This window comes from Trachurus trachurus, assembly GCF_905171665.1.
Source record: "Trachurus trachurus genome assembly, chromosome: 16".
Lineage (NCBI taxonomy): Eukaryota > Metazoa > Chordata > Actinopteri > Carangiformes > Carangidae > Trachurus > Trachurus trachurus.
In genome coordinates this window covers 11,544,578-11,563,219 of record NC_139902.1, presented here as the reverse complement: position 1 = coordinate 11,563,219, position 18,642 = coordinate 11,544,578, and the positions used below count along the sequence as shown (strand labels likewise).

The window sequence follows — 18,642 nt, the reverse complement described above, 5'->3', positions numbered from 1 at the left end:
ACAGCAGCCATTAATAAAAGAGGCAAATAAGCTCTTATTCTCTGCACTATTTAAAAAAAAAAAAGGGACCACAATGGTAGAAGTAGCAGACAGAGTACATCCTGGATCTTCTTCTGTGTGTTGAATTAAAGACTGCTTTATAATAAGCTTCATAATTACAAATGGCCATATCATACAATTTGTGGTGTAATAATAATTTGGCTCATTCTCTGTAAAGTGTCTAATATTCAACTAATCTGCTTCTTAGCTGAATAAATCCTGACCATTATATTAATCCTCCCACTTATGTGATGTAACATGACGCCTGAGTGGGTGTCCTGAGACTGAAGTCCAGATTTTAGAGGATTATCACAGCAATCTTAATCTCATGTTAACTAACTAACGTGAGCTCAATCCACACTGCCACTGAAATCTGATGGATGAGGACTGGGTGGTCGGATGGGCTGTTTGCAAACTGACTCAGTGATTAAGCAATGAAAGGCTGAGGGAGGGAGAAGAACCTGCAGCAGGGTCTACACTAGGAAACTGTACAAGTCCAACACACAGTTGAGAAAAAAATCTTCACTTGAGATGAATCAGCCCCTCTCCTATTTTTGGAGTCTGGTAAACACACACATGGTGTACTGTATAAGCTATGAGACATCTGTATCTCTAGCCTTGCCAAACTGAATCATGCTTATTATACATCTGGTCTATGTACACACTCTCTATCTGGGTGTGTTTTACCAAACATTATATAAGGGCTCTTGATTTGTCAATTCTACCTGCACTGCGGTCAAACCTCACTTTGACAGCAGCAACCACAAAATGTATCTTTGTCATGAAATAACTCTAATGTGCGACATTGACATGTTATCTCCGTATACAAACTTTCTGTGGTGAACAATTGCCTATTTGTTGTCTCGTTTCTTACTGCAAGCATCTGCCAGCTGTAGCAGTGACATTCAAAACATGATCTGAACTGCAGTCCAGTGACGATTCTCTGAAGATTTGAGCTACTCTTGATATAAAAGTATTGATAACAGTCACTGTAAGAATGTGCACGACCTCTGCCGACTGTATTTAGACCTAGGTTCCATAAAACAGTGTGGCTTGTATTTTAATTGCAAATAACCCAATGTGTAAAGTGTGCATGTGAGCATAAGCAGAGATGAGTTTTAGGATCTTACATTGGTGATGACAGCCTTTCCTTTTTCCGATAAATGTCTCTCCACGTACCCCGAAGACAGCAGATCACTGGGAACAGTGAGGAAAGAAGAAAGAGAATTAAAGTTAGAAAATGTGTGCTTTTCATTCAAGTGTCACTCAGTTATTCAAGTATGCTAGTATTTTACAGGATAATTGTATTCTGTCCTGACAGTGCAGAGAGCTTCAGAGCATCAGCTCAGCTAATTATGACCAGTGTACAGGGACAAGGCTATTTCCTGCACACAAACTCACACAAACACAATTATACAAACACAGCCTTCTAGCAAATGACTGGTGTGTGTTTCTATTAGAGCAACGAAGGACGGGTGAAGGTCAGTAAGCAGTAAAAGAAGCAAGGCACGCAGAATAGGAGAATGAAAGAAGGGTTACAAATTGAGAGAGTAAGGAGGAAGTGAAAGAATGGTCTAAATCAGAGGAAATCAGTCTGTGTTTGCTTTCTCAGCAGAGCTGGACCCAAGAATCCCAACGGAGGTTCGCACAGTAGGCCCAACATGAGACAGAGATGTATGAGCTTTAGTTTATACACACACACACACACACACACACACACACACACACACACACACACACACACAGAATAATGCGGCACATGAATGGGGATTTGTCACTTGCTCAGCCTGTTTTTGAATATAATACAGTTGAAAGTTGTAGCCTGTTATGTGTGTGACTCACACACATGTACAGACAGGCACACATTCACTTACACATGGGAGTAAGGTTTTACAGTATTTCTTTAAATACACAGAACATTCAGGAGTGCCAGAGTCAACAGCCATACAAACAAACAAACTCTCTCCCTCTCTCTCTCTCTCTCTCACACACACACACACACACACACACAGCAAATGCCAAGAACAAACACAGCCAACCTTGCACCAGCAGAGAGCAGGATAAAAGTCAGAGAGCACAATCAGCCCAACAACAAGACTGTACCCATCAGTTGAAATTGAGTGGATTTGCTGAATCAGGGGCCGAGAATCACCAGCGCGACCGTCGTGTTTATCAGTCAGAGAACAGGAGTTGACAAAGTGCAACCAAAACAGTATGCATGCAGTATCTGAGCAGCCCACTGACTGCACTGAACCAGAGAAAGTCATCAGTCAACTCTGGCTTGCTGTCACTGGCCAGACATCGACAATAGACAAGTAGGAGGGATGAAGTTTCACCTTGTTCACTCAAACGAACAAGCCAGCCTCTTCCTCAGTGTCACATTAACAGATTTGGGGGATCAGTGAAGGAAAGAAAATGTGAGTGAAATGATGTGTGATGTAAATACAAAACTTAGACACTGGTCTGTATGCTAAGCAAATGCTGGCACCTGCTTCATATTTACTCTACAACATGACTATGGTATCAATCCTGCCTACACTTACTCAGCATAAAGAAAATTTGGGTATTTCACAAACCGTAACCACAATTGAAGTGTTATTTTGTGTGTTTGTTCATTTGAGCAAATCTTGATGAATAATTTTGACATTGCTGCTTAAAGACCTTAAATAGTTCAGTTTCTAAGTCTATTTCATATTAAGTAAGTAAGTAAAAAACAGAAACCTTTCGAAAACAGTGATACCTTTTACAGACTTCTGTGTTGAAAGCAAAGAAAAATCACAACCTGCAATGAGTCATAATAAGACGAGTGACAAGAAATTATTCAACCAAGCTTTCCTTCAGGAGGCAAAAGTTTTCCAAAGATGATATAACATATATAATTTGAGTGAAACCCCTGACATCAACGTGCACCCACACACACACACACACCGACCGGAGGAAAGAGGCCGCTTTCAAAGATGACTAATGGGCAGTTTGCTATGGCAATAAAAAACATGTAGGAAAAGTGTAGAGATAGAGAGCAGTAAAATGGAAAGAGGGAGAGAACGGCCGTCAAGGGGGGGATGATGAGGAAGAAGAAGGGAAAGAGCAGTGAACGATAAAGAGTGGCAGGAGCAAGGTGTGAATACAAAGCTCAGGGCCCCTAACAGATCTCACATCATGCACTGCGATGGAGCTCTCCATCCTAAACCCCCCCCTCCAATGTCTTAACAGGCAACCCCCCATTAAACACACTTCACACCCTCTCACAGGATCACACAACAAACACGTCACCTCAGACTTGCGACGATATTGTGCAAATTAAAACATTTCGCGAGAGACAGGTTACATTTTATCAACATTTTCCATCAAAAGAATCTGCATCAAAACATTCACGCTCCTGTAATGAAGACGTCGTATTGTGTGCGACTATTCCCTGGGTCACAGGCGTGCTCTGTTAGCCTTTGTTCTGCTGGGATGTGTGTTTAAGATTCAGTGCCTGTGATCTTTATCCGGCCCCTCGCTGCGCACAGACGGAGGGGGAGCAAGCGAAGAGCATACTGAGGCAGCAAGGCAGACACATGGGCTTCTAATGGAGGACGCTGATAACAGATTTCAGCTTTAATTGTTACAGGATTTAAATAATTTATTTGACAGACAAAGACGCAATCTCAGCCTCGACCCCAACCCCCACACTGACACGCACACACACTGTATAAAGACCTCCCCACCGGCACATATTGTACAGCCTCTCTTCCTGTTAACATGCGTACACATGTGTATAAACGTAAGCAGCCTCTTTGAGGCTTCACTCTGATATGCATACAAACAAAAAGTACATAAACATAAAGGCTTATGCTCATGCGCTGATGTTTATATGCGATTTATCTCCCTGAGGATGTAAACACGGAAAACTTTCAGCATAAACGACGATCAGTGGAAGCTGTTGTGTAAAAATAAAGAAAAGAGAGATGAGGAAAATAGAATTATCACAACATTCAAGATGTGGCGTAACAGATTTCTGTCGGCACAAGTGGTCCATCTCATGTCAGACATGTTTTGGTGGCATCTGGCACTTCTCTGCATACCAGATGTGAGGCTGGGGAAAAAAAGGACGGAGCAATTTTCTGACTCATTCAGTGTCTGTCTCTCATTCTCACAGCTCATTTCATTTTAAAAAAAATACTCAGCTTATCCCATACTGCACTGGCACACATACTTTCTAGGCCCCCCTCCGTCGCTGTGGCAACATCTGTTTGAGAGATAGCGTCCAGCTGTCAATCAACCCTGGAGGAGATCTCGGAGGTGGATGCACAGACGCTCGACTTTCAGCTCGCAACATTTCATAGGCAGACCTCACCATTTACATAGCAATTGCATTTTGCTTTCACTACACTTAAATGTCAGTCAGCCCACACACACACACACACACACACACACACACACACACACACACACACACACACACACACACACGTGTGCACACACAAGGAAACTGGAGAGCAGTGATGCTGCTTTAGCTGGGAAAATGCTCCACTGAAAAGCCTTATTCAAGTTTTTAAGTGGATCTTCAGGAGGTAAAAACTGACTGAAACACTGAGAACCCCTGAGTGCACTGAGTCCATCTGGCTGTCACACACATCAAACTGCATCCTTCCTTTAAAGCATTTTGTTGTGAGTTGCTCTGGGCGAAGACATCTGCTGTGACAACCCAGTTTGATTTCCTGAGGTGAATCATGCACACACACACACACACACACACACACACACACACACGCATAAAGTAAGTTTGCATGTGGTCTTAAATTCTTCTCACGATCTGTGTCGCCAAGCACTGGGATGAAAAAGAGCACAATAGCACTAGATTGGCAAGACTAATGTTTGTGTGTGTATGTGTTGTAAGTTTATTGGCACAAATGTTGGGGTAGCAGCTTTTCATTGCTTTCTCACAGCCTTTTCAAATACTCCTCTTAATACACTCAACATCCCAAAAGACACAAACAAAAGTAGAAACTCAAAACAAAAACAAAAGGAGCATCAGCATTAATGAGATGCAGCCATACATTCAGACACATCTGCACACGGGCACTGCAGTCATCAAATGGACTTCTGCTCCATATATGGATTTGCCATTTAACCCAGTAATAAAAGGGCACAGCCACACAACAGACTGAACATGTGCTGTGTCAGGCATCCGTAATGAGGATGGTGGTGGTGTGTGTGTGTGTGTGTTGGGGGGGCGTGTGCTGAGGGGAAGAGAGGATCAAGGATAAGTGCATCAGAGAAAAGCATGGAGGGGTGCAGCAAGATGGAAAGGTGGATAAGAAAAATAAAAATGTGCAAAAGGGTTGAGAGAAAAAGAGAGGAGGGGTCGAGGAGATCTCTCTTTGGGAAAAGCTGCAGCTGCTCTCACCTGCCCACCACCCCCTTCTCGAGCCTCACCCTCCCTCCCACTGAGGCCTCATTAAAGGTCTCCAGGCTGTAATTCATTCACTCTCCAATCACTTATCAGGCATGCAATTCCACCAGCACGCACACTGGGATCCCTGCTCTTATTGCACAGGGAATACTGATGCTCACAAACAAGAAATACTGATGCTAATAGAAGAAAAACAGAGAATATTCCCGTTCTCTGCGGTCTTGGGTCCGTTATGCAGTTAGGCGTATAGATACCACACAACATACAGGCCAAACAGAGTTGACTCCTGAATTATGCAGCGGGTGAAGATGTTGTTGCCACTAACGAGAACATGCAGATCTGTATCTGTGACAACCTGTGGACTGTTATAGTCAACTCCCCACCATGTAAACAGCGTTAATAGAGACAGACCTTGGGAGCTCTACACACTTGGGACCATGCAGTCCTGACAGTGTCATTATTATGCTCAGCTGCTGACATCATTCACTTTCTTATGCCGTTCATTTTATGCTTATGTGTGTGTTTGTTCTCCAACTATCCACTGACGCCATCAGATTTGTGAGGTGTAAAATTTTGTTAAATGGTTAATCTCTTGTCAGCAAACCGTACTTTCGACAGATTTTTATTCAGCATGACAGAGGAAAAGGAGTAATCTATGAGAGACAATGGTCTTAACAGAGGCATTAGTATCTTTCCCTGCTGAGAGAACAACAGTCTTCCTCCTGTCCCAGTCTTCAGCGTGAGCCGTCTCCTGGATCTTTTTGTCTCCGTTAATCCTCAACGCTGAGTGAGACTGCTCGATAGAGGAGGGGGTGAACAGACGAGGGAATAAAGGAATATAAGGACATGGCAGAAAGAGAGAGAATGATACATCAGTGAAGGGGAGGCTGGTAATTCAATGCCGATCCACAAACACAACCTTTGACCTCAAAGGGTAGATTCACATTTTCAGCCATGCTAGTGGCTACCAGTGCATTTGTGGACACACAATGTCCTATATTATATTACAAGTATAACTAAATTAATAATAGACAATTGTTAATTTAATGAAAGTATAGCTGAAGCCTTCCAACTGAAAGCTATAATCATAAGGAGTAAAGGTCTGAGGGCTCCAGAGGAACAACAACATGAACAGAGAGGGTCCACATAGCAAAAAAGTAAAACTAACAATTTTGTGTGTGTACTATATGTGAAAATAATATTCACAATAATATTAACCAGAGTAATTATTTGACAATATGCCACCAAAATCACAGTAGCCAGTGTTATTAAATTATGTGCAGCTATTATTCAGTCTTAACACAACAGTGTCCATATGTTGAACATGTCTATAGAAGCTCTCTGTGTCTGGGTCACACATCTTTACTAACACGTCCTCAAACATAACACCCATTTAGATGTTGTTACTGTCACTGTTAACATCTGTGTGGTAGTTTGATCTACTAAATTAACTCTCACCTCCATAAAATTAATCTCTGTGCACCTTCCTGCATGCACACAGCACAGACTCAGCAAAACACACACTCACATCTTACATACTGAATACAGTCCCGTGTGTGACTCTGAGCCACTTAGCAAACACTGTAATATACAGTTTGTTAGCGCTGCATTATCTCATTAATATTTGTACACACACATTATTTCCAATGTGATCATGAATGTATTGAGCTTTAGTGCATGTGTGATCAGACATACACAGATCAGATAGAGAAGCCCGGCCTGAAGCAAGAGAGAAGGGAGAGGAGAGGAGAGGAGAGGAGAGGAGAGGAGAGGAGAGATATTTTTTCTTTTTATGGTTCTCTTACATACCTCCTTCAAGATGCACACACACTGACACACACACTCTCCCTTCTTCCTACACTTACTCACCCACCCAGCTAGACTCAAGGGTGCATGAAGGACATCCACATCTCTCCGTCTGTCCTTTTCATCCTTAACTATTTCTCTCTCTTTCTCTCCCTCCCTCTTTCCCTCATACACGCACACACTCTTCTCTGTGTTTTTCTCATTAAGTCCACAGTAAATCAGATCACGCCTCTGTGCAATAAATTACAGACCTGGGAACAGAGGAGGAGAGATAGACAAGGAGGTAGAGAAGGAGGAGATGAGTGGAGTTGGGTTGTAGCAATGTCAGGATGCAGGGAGCGGGACACGGGTGGATGATAAATTAACTTGAATGGGACGTGAGAGAGAGCTAAATCATATACACGTGGCTATGTGGGGCTGAAAGCACATGTACATACAAGTATCACACGCATAAATACAGCGACACACACACACACACACACACGGTGCTGGTGGACACACACCAATAACAGTATCTGCAGCTTTCACAGTCAAAGGGAGCCAGACACCCCCCCTGCACACATTTTAGGCATCAAATGGCAAATGTCACAGACTTCACTCAAAGTCAGACAAAGTCATGGAGTCAACATGAGCATGACATCTGCAGACTGGCATTTTGAAGCACTTGTTTGTTCTTCAAGTGAACAAGACACTCATTCATTCAATCATTCATTCATTAGCCAGAAGAGGCTGGAGCCAATCCCAGCTGACATTGCTGTGAGGTGACAGTGCACTGGCCCTCACTGCCGCCCCATAAAAAAGATATTTTGGAAGTCTAGGCTTCATTCTTTCCACAAAGATATTATTAGATGTCTGCTATTTAGACGAGTTAATAGCTTGGAAGAGTCAGAATGTCTCATGGCTGAATCATCAATCTAAACAATAAGGAGGCAACAAAACATCTCGTTCTTAAATAAGGGCTAAGCAGTGTTCATGAAAACATAAAGAGATAAGTAACTTACGACTCCTGAGGAAACTTTTCGTCCACTCACAAAGCTACACAGCCACACACAAAACCTGAGCAATCAGCAGTTTGAATGAATTCAGTTTTGTCACAATTTTTGAATTGGCACTGGCTCTGATTGGTACCTTTCACTTTAGCACCATGTGGAGTTTTTAACATCCCGTTCTTGTTTGTAAAATGGATATGCAAAACTCCACAGCACCTGGCTTCACTACCTCTCCCAGCAATATAGAAGCTAATGTGTCGAAAAAACATTTAAAAGCAAATCAGCTGATTTTCATGAATAACAATGAATGTAAACGTCACTTAACTCTACACATCTCACGCGTGTCACTGAGGATACACTATCATGGCAGTTGTGTGATGCAAAGTAATAAGGCAAAATGCTACGAGTTTGTGCAAAACCTAAAGTCAATGTAAAATCTGAAAACACAACAAAGAAACAAGATAGTAATTTGGCTTCCTTTGTTTGCCCAATCCTCGTCATCTCCGTCCTCTTAAGTATTGATCCTCCTACTTTCCATCTGAGCTTCATTTCTTTCGATCCATTCTTGTTATCTCTAATTAAGACAACACTTTACATGCTTCTCCTGCAGCTGGGGCCCAATGAGACGACGCACAAAGACTCAGCGGCAGCATCTTTTCAGGGTTTACATCATATTGACAACTGCAGTGGTAGGAACAACCTACCTCTTTTCTCCACACACACACACACACACACACACACACACACACACACACACACACACACACACACACACACACACACACACACACACACACACACACACACACACACACACACACACACACACACACACACACACACACACACACACACACACACACACACACACGCTCATGCACATACGCACCGACACATATGTACACATTCATCAAACTACTGAACCATGGGATGTTTGGTTAGCTTCCTTCCTAACATAAGCAGGTAGAGGGCTTCCTATGAGTGCTCTATCACCACCAGCCCCCTCCCCCACTAACACTGCTGTCCACAATACACACACACAAATGAATAATGCATTTAGCATTGCACGTAATTGACCCTATACATTAACATAAAGAATTTGTCTATGTGCAGGGGAAGCCGACACAACAAAGCAGCAGAAATCATAACACACGTAGCGTCTGTTAAGTGTCATCGTCGGACATGAGAGAAGCCCTCCTCTCTTTATGCTGCTGCAGCCGTCGTAACACAAGACAGGTTATGAAACTCTCTCATCCCACTTGGATCTGCCCACCTGCTCTTCTCTCCTTCTGCACTCACACATTGTCATACATGCATAACCTACATGCTGTATGAATACAAAATCACAGACATGATGTCCACTCAGCCCACTCTTCTACACAGAACTCAACTCAGCCAGGCTGCTATCACACAGCGAACCATCATTGTCATGAGCAGTGATTGAGATTTGTTGAGTATATATTTTGAATACAGGAGGATTTATATACGTGAAGAAACTATAAATACAGGTTTTGCGATATTGTTTCACCTTTTCCTAACACTGTGGATAAGTAAACAACAAAGTTATCATATCGCATATACAGCATGAAGCTTCTTTACCGGTTTAATCAACTCTTCTGTCTCAGTGCATGTGTGTGTGTGTGTGTGTGTGTGTGTACTTGACATAAGACATATGTACATAAGACTGCACAAGTTTCCTTCAAACCATATGATGGACAAGGGACGGAAACCATTACACACGTGCATGTGCGCGCTCTTCTTTAATCCTACAGCACCATCTATTATTCAGTGAAAGCAGGTGGGGTAAAGGGGTAGTAGGGGCAGGGCTGAATGGAGAGTGGGTGTGGAGGAAGGGGGCAATCAAGGGTGGGGAAATGTGTGTATGTGTGTGTCTGTGTGAGAGAGAGTGGGTGTGTGTTGGGGTTGAGGATGATTAAAAAAAAAAAAAAAAACAGGCAACCCCCCACCCGAGTGCACATTTTCAGCTCACTCTAGTCCCATGAATGGTAAATTGCAAGCAGAGTCTGAGGTGGAGGGGTAAGAGGAAGACAAAGGCAGTGAGGGGGAATAAAGACCCCATGACCTACCAACCCCCACCTGACTTCCTCTCTATAGACTGTCACACCTCAGATGGGTGGCTTGTACATATATCAGCAGTTACTGATGAAAGAGCTAACGATGGCAGAACAAACATTTATATAGTTATTCTCAACACACACACTCATTTCTTTCAGTATCGTATCTGAACAAAATGTGCAAGTAGCCTACTGTTATAGCACACCAGCCTATCAAGGGTATACCCTGCCTCTTGCGCAGTGCATGCTGGGATTGACATCTTCCGTGACCCTGAATAGGATGTCCAGGTATGCATGGATGAATGAATGGATGGATGTGTTAAAGGTAGGAAAATATGAACACAAAAGGTGACTTTGCCATTTTAGTTAAGCATGTTAGCATGCTTCTCTAATTAGCACTCAACACAAAGCGGAGGCATTGACTCTGCACATATTTGGACATAAATCAAACTACTGAACAATGAGATGAAAATATTCCATCTGATGATGGTGCAAGTTCAGGTGACCATGAATGTGTGCATTAAATTTCATGGCAATCAATCTGGTAGACTGGTACGAAAAAGTTTCAACCTATTGATAGCAATAGAAAAGTCAGGACCACCAAAGCCATTAGGATTCATCCTTTGGGGTAAATTGTGTAAAAAATGTCATGGCAATACATCCAATAGTCAGCACTGCCATCTAGCATGTGCTTTGAATTCACAAGGAACTCACAATGACTTTATAACAAACCACCTACACTCTTACCCACAGTCTATAGCCAAATATTTCAACTTGAGGCAAAGACTCAGAAAGACTGCTTAAAGATGACAATAATTATAATGATATGTACTATAGCAGTGGAGGCACAGCCAAATACTAGGGCCAAGAAAACACCTCTTGTTTGCTTGCGGCAACAATTAAACATGCAAAAATGCACAGCAGCAGAGTCACCCATTGATCAAAACGAGAGAACTAGGTTGTGTTACTGGAAGCCAAAAAACAATGTCGGCCCATTCAGCTAAAATACCTCCCACTCCTGCACCCACACAAACACATCAACTGGGTTTATTCTGTCTGGGATGAAAGCCATCTGTAAACAAAATTGGTGTGGCTGTCAAGTCGGGGATCAGTTCACAGAGAGGAGTGAGGCTGAGGACGGTGAGGAGGTCAGAGGAGAGAGGAGGGCCACAGGAGATTTTTTACTCCTTCAGCCATGGAGGGGAACTTGAGATCTGACCCCAGGAGTGATGCAAAACTGGGACTTGGGAGGAGGCAGTAATGCAGTCCCCCTCAGAGTAGCAACGTGTCAGCCAAAACAAAACATCCCAAATTATTAGACAATACCAACAACCATTCACATGGTTAAGGCTCCAAATAATGACTAACGCTGACATTTGAGTAGCTGGAACTGGGTTAGGGTTAGTCAACTATGTAGCATTTTTTGCCATCAATTTTAATCAACTATTCTTTCATAAGTGTTTAGGCAGTAGAAATGATGAAAAATCAGCAAACAAAATCTAAAAATATTCATTATCAAACAAATAAAAGCAGCAAATCGTGAACAAAAAGCTGACACCAGGGGATGTTTGATATATTTGTCTGAGAAATGATACATTTTTCAACAAAATAGTTGCTTTGTACTGGCTAAGATTTATTTTTTAAGAGCAAACAGATAAAATTCACACAGTACAATCCTCTGCTGCACTGATCCCAGTCTTTCGTTTTCATTCAGAGTCACACATGTCACTGTTGCCAAGAGCTGTCTGGTTAGAGGCCAATTCATTCTCTGGTAAGCTAAAAACTGGTTTTCACACCCATGTTTCCTTTCTTCTCATATTCAGATAGCCTTTCTCCACCACAACCAGAGAGGAGATTGCAGAGAAGGGCACAGTAAGCACACCATGTCACACAAGATGAATAATGACTGTACATCAAACCAAGTGCTGATGAAAGTGAATATGCACGCGTGAAAGCTTGTACATACATGTAGCTTCGGTGTGTGGGTGTGTGAATTTGCCTACATGCAGACGTTTGTATCCATGACTGGCCAATGTTTTACACCATGAGCAGCAGGCTGTACAGAAAACACCTCCCCTATGTCTGAAAATTCCTGCTTTGTAACATTTCACTCAGTAGGGGAGTGACTTCCACTGTGACAAAGCAGATAGCATGACTGTGTGTGGGCCAAGTTCATAAGCTTTCTGTCTTTTGGGCAAAATGAGACAAACAAGCCATGGTCTCAAATGGTGAAAGATGGGCGACGGTAGCAAAAGAGGAGAAAGGGAAAGGGTTTACAAAGATGCTGATTTTAAAAAGTAAAAATGTATGAGATGGAGGCAAAAAGCAAAAAAGTGTAGAGACAGAGTAACAAGAAAGGCAGAAAATAAGGAGAGAGTGGTTCTCGCTTTCCATCAGTAGTGCTGTGATCAATATCAGTGTCTGACAGAGTAGCGCTCCAGCCTTTACCATAAATCACTTCCTATTATGATGGAACCTCTAAATCACACACATGCACGCACACACACACACACACACAAAATATGCTGCAAACATACAAACACACACACAGATACAGAGATGTTCATTCAAACATACAATGGCACACACCAGCACACACCAACACTAGATATTATTTATGTCCAAAGAGGGCACTCCCTAAACAGGTCATAAATATCACCAGAGCAGGAAAATATGACCGCAGTCCAGTGGCACCACAATGGCCACCTTCAGTTAAAATACAAGAGTGAGCACCAGTTTAATGCTCAGCATGTACTTGGGGATTTACACTTAATAACTGAATTTCTTTTCAAAAGTGTTGTTCAGGCCCATGTATGACCGAATGCTTGGATGATTTCAACCAGCAAGTGGACGTTAATAACACTCTATGAACTTTTACTGGAAAAAAGTCTGCATTTTCATGAAAGAATATTGTGGTTGTCATCTAATCCATTGCATATTCAAAATTTTAATGAACGAGAGGAGGAAAAAAAAGCTATGAAAACATCAACCTCCAGTTTGTCAGGACATCAGACAGAAAGGTAAACACCTAGCATGCCAGACAGAGAGATAACGACATAGACGTAGAGCCAGCTTAGCCAAACAGATAACCAGACAGCCAGACAGCCAAATTTAATGTCATAATACTCACTGATTCAGTTCCACATCCAAGATGAATTCCCTGCCAAAAGCTTTGACTTGAAAGCTTGCTTGGGCCACGTGGTTCACCTAAAAATGAAAAAAAAAAAAAAAGTTGAGAAGACAGGATTTTTGCCATTACTGAGGACAGGACAGTCGTTATCATACTCGCGTTTCGGTTCATTATCATATGCACGGATCAATTCTCATCTGCATTGATGGATGACTGCATTGTCTTTTTCAGCATCAATCAGCAGTACGAATAAGACCGTTTTCATTAAGTCATCAAGCTCCTCGTCTGTCTCCTTCATGTGAATTTGAATTTCTGCAAAGGATATCACCACAATACTTGAGCTACAAATCAGAAATACAGTTAATCTGACACCCACTATCAAGACATACATTTAAATGTGTGAAAAATACATGCAGGCAACACGATGCACTATTATTTCACCTAGATAAGTATTTATAAACAGATTTAATTTCCTGCTGAATCAATTAATTGTTTGAGTTTCCATATTTTAGTCAGGCAGCATGCTATGTATGTACACATCACTCTTTCTTCTATGGTTTTATGCACTGTGTGATTGATTTGGCTTGAGGAGGGCCTGATTCATTCTCAGTGTTGGGCACATATGGTGCAGGCTTCATTACTCCCCCTTGGCTCAATGAAAACTCCACACAATCATTCCTGTGCAGGTCCAGGGGAGTCCCAGAGCCGAGCTAACACCCCCCACCCCCGAGGCCTCAGCCCGCGGCCCACAGCTACCTTCATTACAGACCAGTCGTTGCGTGACAGCAAGCGGAGGAGGGGGTGTGTGCTTTTTGTATCCGTTTGAGGAGGTGCCCCCTGTGCTCACCCAAGGACGAACTTAGCCCACTGTGTCCCCAGTGACCACAGACTCCATTGTTTGTCGGAGTGTCTGTGCATGGTCATTGCATATATGACCGGGTAAGAGGGGGTGTGTGGGGGTGTGCGCGTGTGTGTGTGTCAGCACATACAAAGGACAATCCATTTCCATGGCACACTTGCAATGAAATCTAATCTGGCAGATTGGATCTATGATGGGGAGGAGGTACCAGTAATTGTGTTTATATATTCTCTGACCACTCTTCTGTCCAAGCCTTCCCACTCATGACTGTTGAAGTATGACTTTGTGTCTTTCCAGTGGGAAAGGGGTATTTAAGTGCTCCGAGCTACATACACACAAACGCAGAAAGGTAGAGAGGCAAAAACATGCAAACCAGCACACACACACCACACGCTTAGACCGATTATACTGGAAACGTTTGTTTTTCCACCAAAACAACAGGAGCACTTTGCTGAACTCCCCATTGCTCATTCAGTGGTGTTTGTGTCTGAGACTGAAAATAGGCAATGCAACAGAAGCCTATAAATAACTTCCTGTGTGTCACACATTTTCAGAACTATTTGACAGATTTGTTTTTAGGCTATTGATCTAAAAACAGCCAATAACTGATAAAACTTTGCGCAAGTGACATCACAGGTGTTAACTCTCCAGAGAATAAGAAACTAAGAGCACAAATCAAAGATGCCATTGTCTGTCTCCTCCTCCTCCTCCTCCTCCTCCTCCTCCTCCCCTGGACCTAGTCATCACTTGCAATGTATATTTTATACCATCATTTAAACTTTGAGACTCTGGATCATTGCATATCTATTGTATCATTATTATTGTTATATTAAGTTAACAAACCCATTTTTCCAGCACAGTAAGATATACCCTGCTGTGAACTTAGAAATTACATGCCTGAGATATAATAAGGATTAAAGGATGATATAGTTTGATCAAATCTTATTTGAATCTTGTACAATGCAAAGACAATAACTTGTTCTGCAGAAATTAGTCTCCCAGTTTCAAACTCCAGTCCACAGACAGCCTGTGTTTTGTGACAAACCTGTGATGAGATTAGTAGCAGCATCAAAAGGAAAATATTAAAATGATATCTGATGGCAGATGGTTCCTGTTAGTTGGTTTACCCATTGGGCTGCAGCTCTGTCTGAGGTGTGTGAGAGACAAAGGGTTAACACCTTCCTGCCTGCTGCCATCTGTAGCTCCTTCCACTCTCCTAGCCCTGAATAGGCTAGCCTACACAAGCCTAAGCTGCACAAATTAAAAACGCATGACAGGTTTGCACAATGCTAATTGACTCATCCCTTGAAATGAACCCAGAAGAAATGCTGCTTCACTGAACTGAGTCAGTGAACACAGTTACAGTGATTATGATTATTACTGCACTGTATCAGATAGTAGTACAAGACAATGCCAAATGGCTCTGGTAGGCTCTCTCGCCAAAATGATATTGTTTATCCCATGGGATTTACATATAAACTACAGCTTTCTTCATAATTACATGTCCAAACATACTGCAAAACCAAGTTTAACTCATACTGCCCATTTTGCCCACTTCAGTGTTCAACTGGCTTCATGAAGGCGTTGACGATAAGCACAGGATACAGTACAAAAAGGTGTTAAATCTCTGCAGTCATGTACACATTTATAATATCCTTTCAATGTATGAATATACATCAACATTTCCATGCACACCATCACAAGAAATATTTTTGATATGCAGCTAGTAGAATTTAATTTTTGACGCCAATACTGATATTGAAATTTGATAGCTAAAATATTAATAATATAGCAACATATCAACAAAAACACACAGAATTTGTGGTGAGGACACAAAAAATGTATCAATGGGCCTTGACCTAGCATAGCAGATTAATAATTGAGAAACAACTTTGTCAGTGCCATCTAATGGTTGAGCTATGTAATAGCAATACCATTTCTAAATTTGATGAAGTAAAATATGTAAATATAGTGTAGCTTTAGCATTTATTTTATGCAACCTCTTTGATACATATCAATATGCATTAAGAAATCTGCTGCTAGTTACAGTCCAGATAGATAAGATGTATCAGTCAAGCTCTTACAGCCTCTGGTCGCCTTCAATCATGAATAAAGTGAAAGCAAATGCTACTTAATGGGACTTGAGATTTGAGCTTCTATAGGTGACCCAGCTGCTTGGAAAGCAAACCAGCTGGACAGACAAGATGCAAGTTTTCACTGAAATATTAATTATCCTGGTTGGCCAGATGACTGTAGCTGATGAGCTCTTATAAATGTGCAGTGTGGACAGAATAACAACAGATCCTATTACTGCAGTACAATAAGTAAAATCAATGTTTCTGTAGAGTGGTTTGCTCATGAGGGCAGTGATGACCCATATAGCACCTGCAGACTGTCTGATAAAGTGCTGTCTGTCTGATGCTGCCTAAATATTTCAGGTTTTTCTGTTTTGCGAGTCATTTACTAATTATCGATTTCCACTGTGAGGACTGCATGGGGCAGAAGAGAAGATGAATCAATGCAAACATAAACAAGCGAGATGTCTCTTAAAAAAGGCATCTCACAGCCTCCATAAAGACACTGCTCTCTCACACACACACATCCCGACAACACATGAAAACGCCGTGTGTACCTGTGTGGAGCCGGAGCTGGCTTTAACCCTGGTGCTGAGCTCATCATGCGTGATCTGGCTGTGGTTGTGCCTGCTGTAGAGCAGGCGGAGAGGCACCGTGTCCTCCTTCCCGACAAACCTGCCTGCATCACGAAGAGCCTTCAAGCTCGACAAGGCGTCTCCTGCACAGAGAGGAAAACACAGATTACACTGCCAGCCTGTCTCATCCATTTGGAGAAAAATCAGCAGTGATACAGACACATTCATTATAAACACTGCCATCTGAAATGTCGATGTGTCCCATTTCCTTTGATAACATTAAACAGCAATGGGTTGCGTGCGTAGCTATTGCCTATTAAATGTAGATCATGAAGAAGCAGAGGCTATGATTTAAAAAAAAACACACACACACACGGGCCTATTAATGGCTATTTAACGCTTTGATTGCCTATTTATGTAATATCCAAAATAGTATCGGTTACCATTAGGGCTGCTCTGGTGACCGACGCGCATCAGTCCATAGACGCACAAAAGGGAAATCCACCATCGCGGTCTCATCATCAGCATCATCACCTTTCTCTCTCAGGTCGGAAATTATAAAACAATGCGGTATTCCAGGAGCAGGCTCACGGGGTCCTGCCTTCGCTAGGAGAGTTTGGAGCCGGGGCTGGTCGTCTGGTTAACGAAGTCCCTTAGGTGGTGGGGGGCCATCGGGGTACCTACGAGTCTGAACGCCGAGCTCGTCTGAGCGCACCGAGACCCCGCGGATCAGCAGCACGGAGGAGGCAGGGAGGAGAAAGTGAGAGGGAGGGAGGGATGTAGGGGAGGAGGAGAGGACTGGGGACACCTCCTTGAAACACATCAATATCCAGCGGCTCACTGCAGAAACGCCTAATGCATAAATATGAGCGCAGACAGGATGGAGAAAAGCTGCCGGCCCGGCCTTCCGCCGACAGGAGGGACCAGGATGATATCAATGTCCTGAAAAGACACGGGGAGACGTGGCTGCTCCCACTGGGTCCTCCACAGCAGCCTTTATTTTCATAAAATATGAAAATGAGCATACACTCGATTCATTTCATGTCTTTGAGCGCCTTTGAAAAGCGCAATACAAATCTGATGTAGTAGTATTATTATTATTAGCCTATAAGCACATTCATTAGCCTACATCCTAATTAAGTTTAGGCTCTTGCAAATCCTACCTGCATAAAGCGTTATTTGCACTGACCGATTGTGCTGATTTTGTAAATGAACATCACTCTGCAGGTTACTCTTCAGCTCATGAATTAACACACCAGAGCTCAGATATTAACATTTCTTAACTTAGGTAATAGCCTATTCATTGGCAATATTTACAAGTTCAACAAAACAAATCATGGAGCCACAGTACACACACACACTCCTGTAGGCTACATAGTCCTGCAGACAGGTGGCGCAACCGACCTCTTTCTGAGCTCTTCCCTTTAACCGGGCTGACACAATAGCTCAAGGTGGCGCTAGGCGACTCTAGGGCCAGGGCGACACGGTTTTATAAACAAAACAGAGTTCACTCGTGTTTTTCTAAACTTGACCTAAGCAGTTTCCGTGGGGGTTTGAGACAATATCATCCTGAAAAGACAGTAGCTAAGTCGTGACAGAGAGAGACGTCGCTGCTTCCTCTGACTGAGGTAAACCCAAACCAAATCCAGCCGGCTGTGTCCTACCGGAGACGGTCTAGAAACGGAGCATCTCTGTG

The 18,642-nt window shown here is 42.6% G+C and overlaps 1 protein-coding gene across 1 annotated transcript in view; it reads right to left on the bottom strand.

Moving 5' to 3' along the window:
* adam22 (ADAM metallopeptidase domain 22) overlaps positions 1 to 17,634 on the bottom strand; it is a gene marked incomplete at its 3' end in the record, with an annotated part of 56,869 nt that extends 39,235 nt beyond the window's left edge. Inside the window, exons 1-4 of the mRNA XM_083989543.1 lie at positions 17,390 to 17,634; positions 16,929 to 17,089; positions 13,438 to 13,514; positions 1,170 to 1,236 (exon numbers count right to left, since the gene is read on the bottom strand). Of these exons, the coding sequence (XP_083845669.1) occupies positions 1,170 to 1,236; positions 13,438 to 13,514; positions 16,929 to 17,089; positions 17,390 to 17,477 (393 nt within the window). The 5' untranslated portion in view covers positions 17,478 to 17,634. The remainder of the gene's footprint in view (positions 1 to 1,169; positions 1,237 to 13,437; positions 13,515 to 16,928; positions 17,090 to 17,389) is intronic.
* Positions 17,635 to 18,642: the final 1,008 nt, after the last annotated feature.